The sequence below is a fragment of the Parasteatoda tepidariorum genome, chromosome 5 (genome assembly GCF_982258835.1).
Source record: "Parasteatoda tepidariorum strain Cologne lab strain chromosome 5, Ptep-v5.0, whole genome shotgun sequence".
Lineage (NCBI taxonomy): Eukaryota > Metazoa > Arthropoda > Arachnida > Araneae > Theridiidae > Parasteatoda > Parasteatoda tepidariorum.
Window position 1 is genome coordinate 42063946 of NC_141759.1, and position 12549 is coordinate 42076494.

Consider the following 12549-nt stretch of genomic DNA (forward strand, 5'->3'; position numbering starts at 1 on the left):
AAGGGAGCACACGTGGAAGTTTATTGACAAGGGTCATGAAACTTTTTGAGTCTATCTAACCATTTATGTTATTAATTTTAATCAATCTTTATTATTTTATGAGTTATTAAGCATCAAAATGGGTTCGGGACTTTATAAACACCCTGTATCATTAGCAAATATGATTACTGTTAATAATGATTAGAAGCACTTAATTACTCATAATCAAATTCATTATGCCCAACTTATCACTCCCCTTAAGCCTAAAGTAGCAAGCTTTTACCTTTTACAAGTTCATTATTTAATAGTCACATCTTGTCATTTAAAATTAAACCAAACATTAACTATTTCATATAGTTCATTTGAAGCAATATATAATTTCACTTAAGCAATAATATTCAGATTCTATATAAACTTTAATTTTCCATTTTAAAACTTATATTTACCATGCCAAAGTAAATTTAAAACCCTTGACTATAACCATGTTAGCCAAGATCTATAAACTTTCAGCAATCATGCATGTTTAAAGAGAAGCTACTCTGTGATTTGCATTCAAAAACATGAACAATTGACAATTTTGAAAAAGGATTAAAGAAAAATGGGGTAAAACATGTGGTATGTAGCGTTTAAATATTTATTCTCCCCAATTTTAAAAAGAAGTTAAAAGCTAGTCAACAGAAGGGGCTGCTAATTGGTAAAACTATAAACAAATATATTCTTTGCCGGTCACCCCCATTCTGAATGAAATATTTGTTGTGGTATCAATTAATTCTAAAGCTGTGCCACATTATTTCCTAAGTACAACGGAGAGCACATCTGTAACAAACTCTTAGTTAACAGTGCCATCTGTTAACAAACTGTGTAACTAATTTCGCAACTCAGTAAGAATAAATAACCTTGTTAATGGTACAGAATGCCGCAACATAATATTTCAATTTCTTTCTGTTGTTCATTAATTCATTTTTTAAAGCAGTTATTCAGTTAGTGATTTTTAAGACTTTTGTTAAATGATGAGGTACTTTTATATTTTTGAAAAATTCCCTTAAAAACTTAATTTTATAATATCTTACCATTATGGTTTCTCAGGAATGATATAGTTGCACGCAGGACGGATGATTTATCCATCTTTCGACTATTCGATGTGACCATCGAACAAAGCTCATTAATGAGCATATTGAATTGATCCCTCCTTTTTTTCTCACTGAGATTTCGAGATTTGCTGTAAATATAATATATTTATTTTAAGAACACTCATAAAAATGCGAATCAGCTATAAATCAATTTATACCACATGCAATAAAATTTATATGCTAAAGTTAGAAATCATTATGCTGAAGAATGGTAAACAATGAGAGAGAAAAATTCCTTATATATTACTTTCTTCATTAAAAAACAACTTTTTAAATACATGCAAGAGATGATGCAATGAATGTAGTTAACAAAAATGAGATTTAAAAAATGAGAATTGAAAATCGAATTGAAAAGTCAAATTTTTGCTTTGAGAAACATTTTATATTATTTCAAGCAGGAGATAAATATAATAAGAGGAGATAAAAATTTTAGAAGTTGCATCATGGAAGGACAAAAATTTATGTACAAAAAAGAGGAAAAATCTTAATGCATTTCTTAATATCTACAGAAACCAGGGACTAACAACAAAATAAAAATAAAAATTTAATATGCTGTTCAAATTTAAAAATAAAACTTTGAAACGAATCACAGAATGCAAACAATAAAAAAAAATTTCATGACTGATTTTGAAGATAATTAAATAACATTTTTTTTTTACTAATTCAGAAACCTGAAAATTACCCTATGTTTTCCCAAGTTAATTGATGGACTTTTAATCAATTCAACTGATTTCCTTTCATTTCTTTTTCACTTAAAATAAATTATTTTAAAATTTGAGCTGTAAAACATGGAATCAGATTAGATTCCTTATTTTTCAACCAACTTTCCATAATCCAGGACAATTTTGAAACGTCACACCAAATAAAGGGAGCTCCAACAGCAAAGCAATAAAACAAAACATGCTACAATTCCCATTCCTAAAGAGCATTCAGCATATCTAAGTCCTATTTTGGTAATGTGACAATTTTGTAACAGAATGACCAAACTTACTGCATTGTAAATAGCTGTATCACCACCATTCTTCACAAATGTAAGAAGGAACTGTGAATATGCAGATTGAGAAAATGGAGATCTCTTTAAACGATCGCTCAAGTAGATTAACTAGTGAAGATAGTTCACAAAAATGGGATTAAACAGACATATATAAAAGGGTGCAGCAATAAAATTGAAGTAAAGCTTACCATTGTGACAAACATTGCCAAAGAGGCTTGTACCAATATTCATTTACTCTAATATGGTTGATTTCTGCTTTTTTTAAATACAATTTTATTGAATTTATATATATTTAATAGGTTTGTAGTAAAAGTTGGGTTCAGAAACTAAATTCTTCCCACAATTTTCACTCAATTGCATGGCCAATGGAAATTTTAATATACCTTACTGGACAGTAATTATTAAAAATGTCAAAACTAACTAATTAAAAAATCAACACCATTAGCTTTTTTTTAGATATGTTGTGAGGTAATTTATAAAGGAAAAAGAACTAAGCAGGCAAAAAGAGATATTTTTCAAGCACATGTAACTACGTTTTTATTTTATTATTTTGGGTTGCTGTTTTTTGATGTTATTTGCTTTAGCACAAACCAAAGATTATTGCTACAAACATCACTAAGAGCTTCGAAAAGAAATGAATGGGCCAAAATAGTACAGCAGGATAAAAAGTAACAAACGTTACATTAAATTTTTATCTAAATTTGGGAAAACTCAAAATATTTTTTAACATTCATACTTTCACGTCTTGGGGACTAAATAAAGCAAATTCTGCATTCAGTTGAGCATCCAACCTGGTTCCTGCACCTCATAGCCCAAGATCAAAAAAACTAGGATGGACACAGTAGATCCCTGCCTCCCATTGTTACATTATTGCTACAAACATCACTAAGAGCTTCGAGAAGAAATGAATGAGCCAAAATAGTACAGCTGGGAAAAAAGTGTAACAAACGTTACATTAAATTTTCATCTTAATTTGAGAAAACTCAAAAATTTTTGTAACATTCATACTTTTACATTTTGGGGACTTAATAAAGCAAATTCTGCACTCAGTTGAGCATCTAACCTAGATATCTGTTCCTGCACCTCAGAGCCCAAGGTAAAAAAAACTGGGATGGACACAGTAGACCCCTGCCTCCCATCGGCACCACTGAGTTTAGTTTTTATGCAACATTGTTATGTGGAATATATTTCACTTTCTTAATTATTTTTTAGTATAAAATAGAACTCAATATCAAAACAGTGCAACTAAAAAATTCAATATACAAACTACAACTTATGAAAAGTTGCTTTAGCATTAGAGGATTGATAGATAATTGACATAGCAATGTGTTTTTCCAACACTTGTTAAAACTTAACAAAATATTTGTAATCTAAACCTCAAAATTTTTTGAGGAGTTCTATTTAAAAAAAAAAAAAAAACATTTAAAATAGAACATAATCTCTCCATAATTGAAAATAATATTTAAGATAGTCGATGATCCTTTCTAGAGTATTTTAATATAATTAGTTTGGACTCTTAAGAAAGTAATCACAGTTTCAAATTATTGTTCATCAATCGCTGACATGTTTATATTCTACTATAGATAATAGCACCAGTAAGAGGCAACTGTAGTCACAATAAAGGAACTGGATAATAATACAGTTGGATAACAGAAATACTTATGTATATATCAAATTTAATTTTATAATTTTCAATGAAACAAATTTAGGTAGCTGTGTTATGTCTTTTTTGTTAATTTAGTGAACTGATAAATAAAAATTACACAACCTAGAATTAATTCTTATATTTTAGGTACTACAAAAAGAAAAAAAAATTGGCATTCTGTATAGAGTTAATTATTCCAAATAATCCCTACAGAAAAAATTTTTACACTAAAAACACTAAAACTGTTTTCCAGAAATTACAGCTACTTTAATTACTTTTTACAGCAAATTAAATTATTATTTAAAACATTTTAATAAGTCATTTAATTTGAAATTAAAACTCAACTTAAAATTAAATTTCAATGATATCAAAGAATGCTTAATAGCTTTCAAAAGTATCCTTTTTTTTTTTAAGTGCTTAGGCAAAATAAGAAATAATGTGTTGCACAAGAATTTTTTGCATCAAAATTTAAATTTTTTACATCCGACAAATAAATTTATGAGATTTTATATGGAAGATGCTTCACAAAACAAATAAAAACCTATGCAGGCTCACAAACTTTAGTAATACGTTTTTCTTGACAATTTAGACAGAAACACATTTTCAAACAGTAGAGGAAAGCTGATTTTTATGAAATTATATTACCAAAGATAGAAGTCCATATTTGAAATTTTAGTAACCAAACAAGGGTTTTGGAGCAGTTTTTGAAAAAAAATTTCAATTAAAATATATTTTGCTTAAAAAATATTAATTTTTAAAATTTTAAGCTTGCATAATAACTCTTAATACTCAAACTTAATTGAATTAATCTTATTACATACAATGTGATTTTGGATTTCAAACTAAGTTTATTTTAAGAAAAATATTTTTAGTTTCAATCAGAAACTGAAATATTGGAATAATTAATTATTATAGTACATTATAGAACCTATCAAATCAATAAAGGGGGGGGGGACTTTGAAAACATGTACAAATTAAAAATTACAACTCAAATCCTGTTACAAATCAAATGTATTGTAAGCATTATCTGATTTTCTTTGTAAAAATTTTGCAGAAATACATCATACAGAATATTTTTTTTAACGAGTCTTTTTAAATTTTGTTGTCATCTGTTTCTCAAGTCTGAGCAAAATTCAAAGATGCTCATAAAATTAAACCAATGTTTAGAATCTTATTACCTTATAACTACATTTAAGGATTTTTTCTTCCTTTGAATAAATAAACAAAAGGTAAATATTATTATGAAAAAATTATCAGCCCTTCCTTAAAGTTCGTTAAATATTTAATTATTGCACAATTTTTTCAGATAATATTGAAATAAAGCTTTGTGTTGGCGTTAGCATTTTGCGGTTGATACCTGTCAGAGAAAACTCAGTGTTGTTATGCTCTTAATTCAAAGAACATTATGTAGTACTAATTTATTTACTTGCATTACTTTAAAACTATTATCCTTGCACATCAAGAGGAATAAACTACCCTCACAGTGAAGCCGCTTAAGCTAAGATTGGTATTAAAAACTACTTACATTTTCTCAGTCTTGTACCTGGATGAGAACCTAAACATGGGAGAGTATTAGGAAAATGATCGAAAATATAGCCCTCACACAGAATATGTTTTCAGAATAAGCACACAATATATAAATACATTAGTCTTAAAAATCATGTTCCGAAGCACCCAACTTCAGCTAATTGTTTATAGTTCATCTCTGTGATTGAATGAGCTAAAAGGCACATTTTTTTAAAGATCAAAGTATAAATTATAATAAAACTCAACAATTTCAATTGGTTGTAATAATTTGAAGTTTACAAATTCTTTTTTTTAAAACCAGATATTGGTAAAAAAAAAGCACCAGATATTGGTAACTATAACATCCCACAATAGATGAACCATCTCAATTGTAAAAAATTTTAATATGAATCATTTTTAGACAACTTTATTTTTAAAAAATGCATGGAATTTTTAACATTTGTGTGTACTTTGTCAATAAAAAATTTTTTAATCTAGACATAGATATTATCAAAAATACTTTCCTTAAATATATTCATAGCAACATAGCTTTCTGGAGATAGATGTCACACCATCTGAATTTAATAATTTCTTACCAGTATTTTGGTAAAAAAAAAAAAAGGTTTATTATTTTCACATTTACACTATCAGTAACTTATGCTAGACCAAAGTTCTCCCTAGAAATAAAAAAAGGGCAGGGGGCTTTCTCATATAAAAATGAACTCTCGACACCTCAAAATGTCTAATATTATAGAATAAATCAATTTGATTATCAACTATTTTTAAATTACCCTCTTATACTATTTTATATGCGTATTTCAAAAAGAAATTCTCACTCATTATTAAAATAAAAGAATTAGTAGTTTATAAAAACAACTAAAAGCATGCTAAAAGGTAATCACTGTGCATAATTTAAAAAAAAAACTAATTCAAAAAAAAGGAAAAATAAATATTAGTTGATAAAAAACTTTTTATATAAAAACTGAAAATTACGAGAAAATGAACATATAAAAGCAAATTTTTGAAAAAAAGGCACTTATTTAAAAAAATAATTTTAAAATCATTTACAAAATTTAATTAAATACCCTTCCTCGAAAAAAGAGAAACTTATAAAAATTTAGCCAGATCAGAATAATAACAAAGTAAATATTTTTAAAAGTATTCAGAATTAAACCTATAAACACAGATAATTTTACCAGTGCATAATTATTATTTAACCAATGAATTAATTTTTTTTCAAATGGAGTGTGAATAAAAAGGCAATGCTTTTAAGGGATGGCGGCCTATTTTTTCAAAAAGGGCATTTATAAGGATCAAAGAGCAGGCAAGGTGGGTAGGTCTACGAAAAACATTTAGCAAGAACACTGAACTTGGGAAAGAAATCTGTTAGTCACTTAAAGCATATGCTAGTAAATTTTTGTGTTGTCTGCACTTAGTTCTGTTGCTCCTCACAAATATGCTACCTCCATATTTATGAGGAATACATATAGATATAGTAAATCATTTCAAAGTGCACCAAGACAATATTCATGTTGCACCTTAAATAATAAAAAGTTTGTATCAAACTTACTAATATTTTTTATGAAAAAATCTTTAAGTCCCTAAAATTTTGCAAAGATTATAACAGTTATTTTTCTGAAAATTGAATTATGTAGAATTTTCTTCTCATCTTGTCAACATATTAAAGTTAGGTTAATAAAAGGTACTTGGGCAATAATCCTGCTTTTGACCTTTCCTTTACTGAAACTTTGATTATTTTTCTTCTTTGAAATAATTAAAACCAATTGGTAAGTTCTTTTTTAATTTCAAATTAGAAATTGAAAAAAAAATTATGCTATTCAAAACAAAGAAGTACATTTTTAGGAGAAAAATGTTCCAGAATCTCTATTTTATGATAACCCTTTTCAAAAAGTGGGAGACTTGTACACAAAAAAAATTATGATTATAAAAATACAAAAGCCTGCACCATTTCCTTGACAGTTTTGATTGATTCTTTTCCTTAGTTTCCCCACTTGATTACTGTTACATAATAATCTCCAATTTTTCTTTCAGGGCAGTAATTAAAAAGGCTTATATTTATTAAAGGAGCAGTTTTGTTTTGGGAAAAGTGGTCATAAACAAAGTTCTAGACATTAAATTCTTTGAAAGTAACCTTTATCCACCTGCAACTACATAAAACAAATAAGTTTTTGTTCTAGTTCCAAATAAATTAAAGTTCCGTTATTCTAGAAAAGTCATTTTTCTTAAATAAATTTTTTGTTTTTGTTTCTTTTGCTTATGATGATACCTTGTCTGTTCTTATAACAAAATACTGATAGTTCTTATACAAAAACTTATATACAAAATTCAACCATCCAAATTGCCAGCATTTCAATCTTTTTTCAATTCAGAGAGATACTTTGAGCTCATTAACTTCCCAAAAGTTGTTTCGATTCTCTCTTATACATAAATATATTTGCTCAGACAAGAGAAATACATGTATGTTAAAAGCTATGAATAAGAAGGTAGATAAATAAACAAAGCAAAAACTTTTGTACAGATAGAATGTTTATTGTAATGTTGCTTGAAAGTGAGAGTTACTTAGAAATTAATCTTAAAAGCAGACAGATCCTTCATATACTTGAATGGTGAAAGAAGCCAATAGTTGTACTCTTATCACCCTGAGATATGCAAATGTTCTATCAATATTTAATATTGAAAAATTTTAAAAACACATTTTTTATGTACTATTTCCTTTAATCAACGTGCACAGTAAAATAACAATAATTAATACTAATTCAAACTAGATAAGACGAAAAAAATTTATTGTGGATATTTGCCTGAAATTTAAACATTAACAGCTTATTGAGGGAAAGCATTACAAAACATGATGGGCCAATCCAGTTCAAAGTTATTTTTTGTACTATTCGCTTCCTGATTATATTTTAAATTTTTAATGCTCTAAGAAACCTACACAATTTAAATGTTTATTTAAATTCACATAAAAGGCAAAAATATATTTAATAAACTTAGTGAAGCGTTTCTGAGAACAAAAGCTTGATAATGGGTCCCAAATTTTCCACAGAAAAAAAATCACTTAAAATTGTTTAATTTATATGAAGAATTATATTTACCTCCTAAATTCATCCTTTTCATCCATGGTAGTATTCTATATAGCTACAAAAGAAAGGAAATAAAAGAATAAATTAGCATTATTTTGAATTAAATTATGTTCTTAGTAAGAAATAAATAAGTAACAATTGCTAAAAAATGCAAAAATTGAATGAAAAAAGTTTGAAAAACAGAATATGGAACAAAAAAGTTTTTAAATCAAGTAAAATTAAAATATAGCAAAAAATCGTTCAAGTAACTATAGTATAACTTAAGCAAATTCACATCGGAAAATTCATGTTTGTGCAACATAATTTTTAATGTTTTGAGCTTAAATGTATAAATTTAATTCTTGAAACTATTCTATTAATTCTGAGCATAATTTATAAAGATATTAAAAAAGAGTATCATACATAAATATCTTCTTTTATTAAATATATGCATAAATAAAAAGTATTTCAGAAATGTAGTCATTAAAATATTTTTACCTAAAAAAAATAAATAAATTTTCAAAAATTTCACAATAAACTTCATCCATGTATTTTTTTTTTTTTAAATTGTTAATTATACTATTTATTTATTAAGTTTTGCTTACACATAACTTTTATGCATTTCTTTTTTGGATCCATTCATTAAGGCATCAAAGTACCACTGTTTTAATATACACAGTAAATTTATATATATATATATAGTGGCTAGAAGCACTCTCTCAGTCTAGTCTGGCAAGTTTTGAGAACGAGTACTTATTTTTGTGGGCCTGAAACATGTTGACTTTTATTACCATCTTCAAATTTCTTTGAAACAAATGAAGTTTTATATGATTAAGAACTTTAAGTTTACCCCCTAGTGTGAATATTTTTTTTTTCTTAGAGCCACTACCTACTGGATACCAAAACTTGTCAACCATGTTTGTGCAAGATTGTATATGAAAATCTTCTCTGCATTTTTGCATTGGAAAATCTTTTTTCCTCCCCCAAATGAAATATTTGATAAAAAAAAATTACCTAACTCTCTAAAGTGCTTAGATAAGTTAAACATGATTTTTTGCAAGAAAATTTCTACAGTTTGAATAATAAATGCATCTCTGGAGTCTGTTGTTATCTGTTGTTAAAATATAGGAAAACTTAGTATTCATTTTTGAAATTAGAGTTCAGACAAGTTAAAATTAGTCTTAACATATTCCTGTAGAGGTTATTCAAAAAAGTTACTCACAAAGCGTTTGACATCTTATTTTAATCAGCAAAAAAAAAAATTCTTTAAAGAAGCCAAAATTTCAGAATATTTCGCACAGACAGCTGTTATCAATCACTTTAAATTTGAATTTCTAAATATATTTAGTTGAGTCAAGACTAAAGCTGGTCAATATATTGCAAAATAATCATTATTTTTAAATATTGTGATAACAATGTTTTAAGATGTAATCATGTGAACACTAATAATCATGTATACTCTATCCTTAATATCATAATGTCTTGAGAATAATCAATAACATTATTCATAGAATATTAATATTCTGGTTACTATCAACAGCTTTAAATATCTTGTACGAAAATATTGAGAGTATTATTAAAAAGGATACATATCAAATATATTATCTCGAATGTTGATAACCTTCATTGGGTAATAAAACTATTAGCCAATGTAAAATTAATGTTAACCAGTTAACCTTGAAATACATAAGATACCACTTTTACAAAATATGCAGTGGCGTGAATAGCCCCCCACACGGCATGAGGGGCACATGAGGTTTAAGGCCGCACAATTAAGAAATAATACACTAGATGACGGGTGCACAACCTGTGGCCCATAGTAGCACCTAAACCCGCAACCAAAAAAAAAATTCTCAGAAATTTTGAATTGCACATTTAAGTTTTTGAAAAACAATGTAGTCTTTTAATCGCTTTCTTCGGAGGTTATCACTACGAATTACCTAAGTTTTAAGAATCCCTAGAATTTTGACATCTCGTCAATCTCAAATGTCTCTTCATAGCGTTCTTGTCTCATATTATAATATTTAAAATATTGTGTTAAATCTCCTTTATAAGTTTTGCACATTTATAAGTTTTGCAGGGGGTGCACCAAAGTCTATATATGCCCTTGAAAATTAAGTTTGAAATATCTCCCAACATTTATCAAAACACTAATTATTAAGGACACTAAATTCTAATTCTACAACAGTAGATGTGAAGATTTTAAAAGCTTTTTTCAACACATAGGAAATATAAATAAAGTAGAATTCCTATATTTTAACATTAGGGAACAACAGACTTCAAACTCAAACATAGGGTAGAATCATCTGGCTTGACACAATAATCCTATCCAAGTAATGTACATATATGTATATTCTATACATATATTAACAAATAAATAATTTGCCAATTATATTTATGAACCTGAAATAAGAAAACAATTCATGAGAAAATAAAATATATATACACTTAGTGCTTATATCTAACAAATAACAATACAATTAAATTTTGACTCATTTTTTTTAGAAATTATATTCAACAACAAAATGGTGTAAAAAAATATTGATATTCCATGTTATTTTCAATTAAAATTTACTTTTCAAAAATTAGTGATAAATTATTGCTAGTTAATGATAATATACAACTGTCTAAATAGCACATAACATACACTAGTATTATTTTACAATGCCTTTTTCTCTCTTCAACACTTAGTCTTCAACACTTACATACTTTGTTGATTTAACTTACTAACTTTAATTTACTACACACTAGTTAATTACTAAGTTTAATTTTATTTTATTAATTTACCTAATTTGTAATACTGAATGTCTTTGAAAAGTAAAAATTATAAAAATTTGATTTTAGTTACATAAAAGATATTTCACTTCAGTAAAAAAAAGTCTGGTGTTTTTAAGAAGAGAGGCCTGATTTTTTTCATTTGAACTTTGATCAAATATAACTTCCATTAAAACAAAATTACATTTAAGAATAAAAAAAGTATATTCACATAAATTGCTGATTTATTTAAATTTATAACAATCTTTTTTCAATGTGTAGTTTTTTCCCCTTTTGTACACTAAAGATTATTTTTCTTAATTTAAATAAAAAAATTTTAACAATAGATTAGCAATACACAAACGTAACATTTATAATATTTAAAAGGGGAAAGAAAGAAAAGATTAATCTAATAAATATGTTTTTTATATTAACACATAAAAAAAAATATTTAGGATTTCGGAAAAAAAAATTACATTTTCTTCTATTTCCGCATTTTCTATGTCATACCGTAAAAAAAAAAAAATTTTAAAAAAAACGCAATTTTGAAAACTACGAAATTTGAAACTACAACAGCAACAGGGTTGGCAGGTTTTTGACATGTGACAGTTTTTGACAGTTTAAACCATGGTTTAAACCGTCACGTCAAAAACCTCACTGTCAAAAATGTCGAAAATGTCAAAAACCTATATTCATATGTGAAATTTAATTAATACATAAAATTTATATATTTTTTAAAGGATAGTGTTTCTAAATATGTTCTAGAAAAAATAAATTTAAAATTTTGAAGAAACACTTATATTTTGAATAGTAACCAAAATCTTGTACTTTTGAAAACTCACATCTTTTGTAATATTCTGTATTCATTTTCATGTGTTATTGAAAATCTGCAGTGATATTATTAAGAAATTTATTTATAACCAAATTTAGTGTATAGTATAGATTATACTAAAAATTAGACATTTTTAAAGATAAACATTAGCAGTTTTGTACATTAGACATCTTCTTTTAAAGAAAAATCTTTTTAATATTCTTTTAAATCTTCTTAATAATCTTTTTAACATAAGACAATACAAATTTAAGTGCTTTCTGTTAAATACACAGAGTAGTTAGTGTCGATTTACAGTATATTCAGCCTATTCATTTACTATACTGAAAATTTAGTTTATCCAAATACTTGTGAATTTCATTTTGCTAAATACGATGTAGTTTTGTTGAATATCTAAATATTCAGCTGTTGAATAATTACTTCTTGCTTTCAAAATATGCATTATTTGTATTCTTAATACAAGTGAAGAAAAAAAAAATTAAGAGATAAAAATTGTTTTAAAATGATAAGTGTAATAATTATAAATAAATATAATAAACAATATGAATTATATTTATCATTATTCATAAATTTAACTACTTTTAAATTCAAATTAACATACTGGATAATAAAGATATTCGGTATAACATTAA

The 12549-nt window shown here is 26.2% G+C and overlaps 1 protein-coding gene across 12 annotated transcripts in view; it reads right to left on the reverse strand.

Annotated features, from left to right (window-relative positions):
- Positions 1–12549, reverse strand: part of LOC107440780 (circadian locomoter output cycles protein kaput) — a 122386-nt gene that overhangs the window by 25383 nt on the left and 84454 nt on the right. For 8 of the 12 annotated variants that reach the window (XM_043048163.3, XM_016053813.4, XM_043048164.3 and 5 more), the window contains 3 exons: positions 8368–8410; positions 5274–5303; positions 1050–1198 (listed from right to left, as the gene is read on the reverse strand). In XM_043048163.3, the coding sequence (XP_042904097.1) occupies positions 1050–1198; positions 5274–5303; positions 8368–8393 (205 nt within the window). In that variant the 5' untranslated portion in view covers positions 8394–8410. Of the gene's footprint in view, positions 1–1049; positions 1199–2100; positions 2212–5273; positions 5304–8367; positions 8411–12549 lie in introns of all 12 variants that reach the window. The other 4 variants (XM_043048166.3, XM_043048165.3, XM_016053820.4 and 1 more) reach the window with 2 other exon arrangements.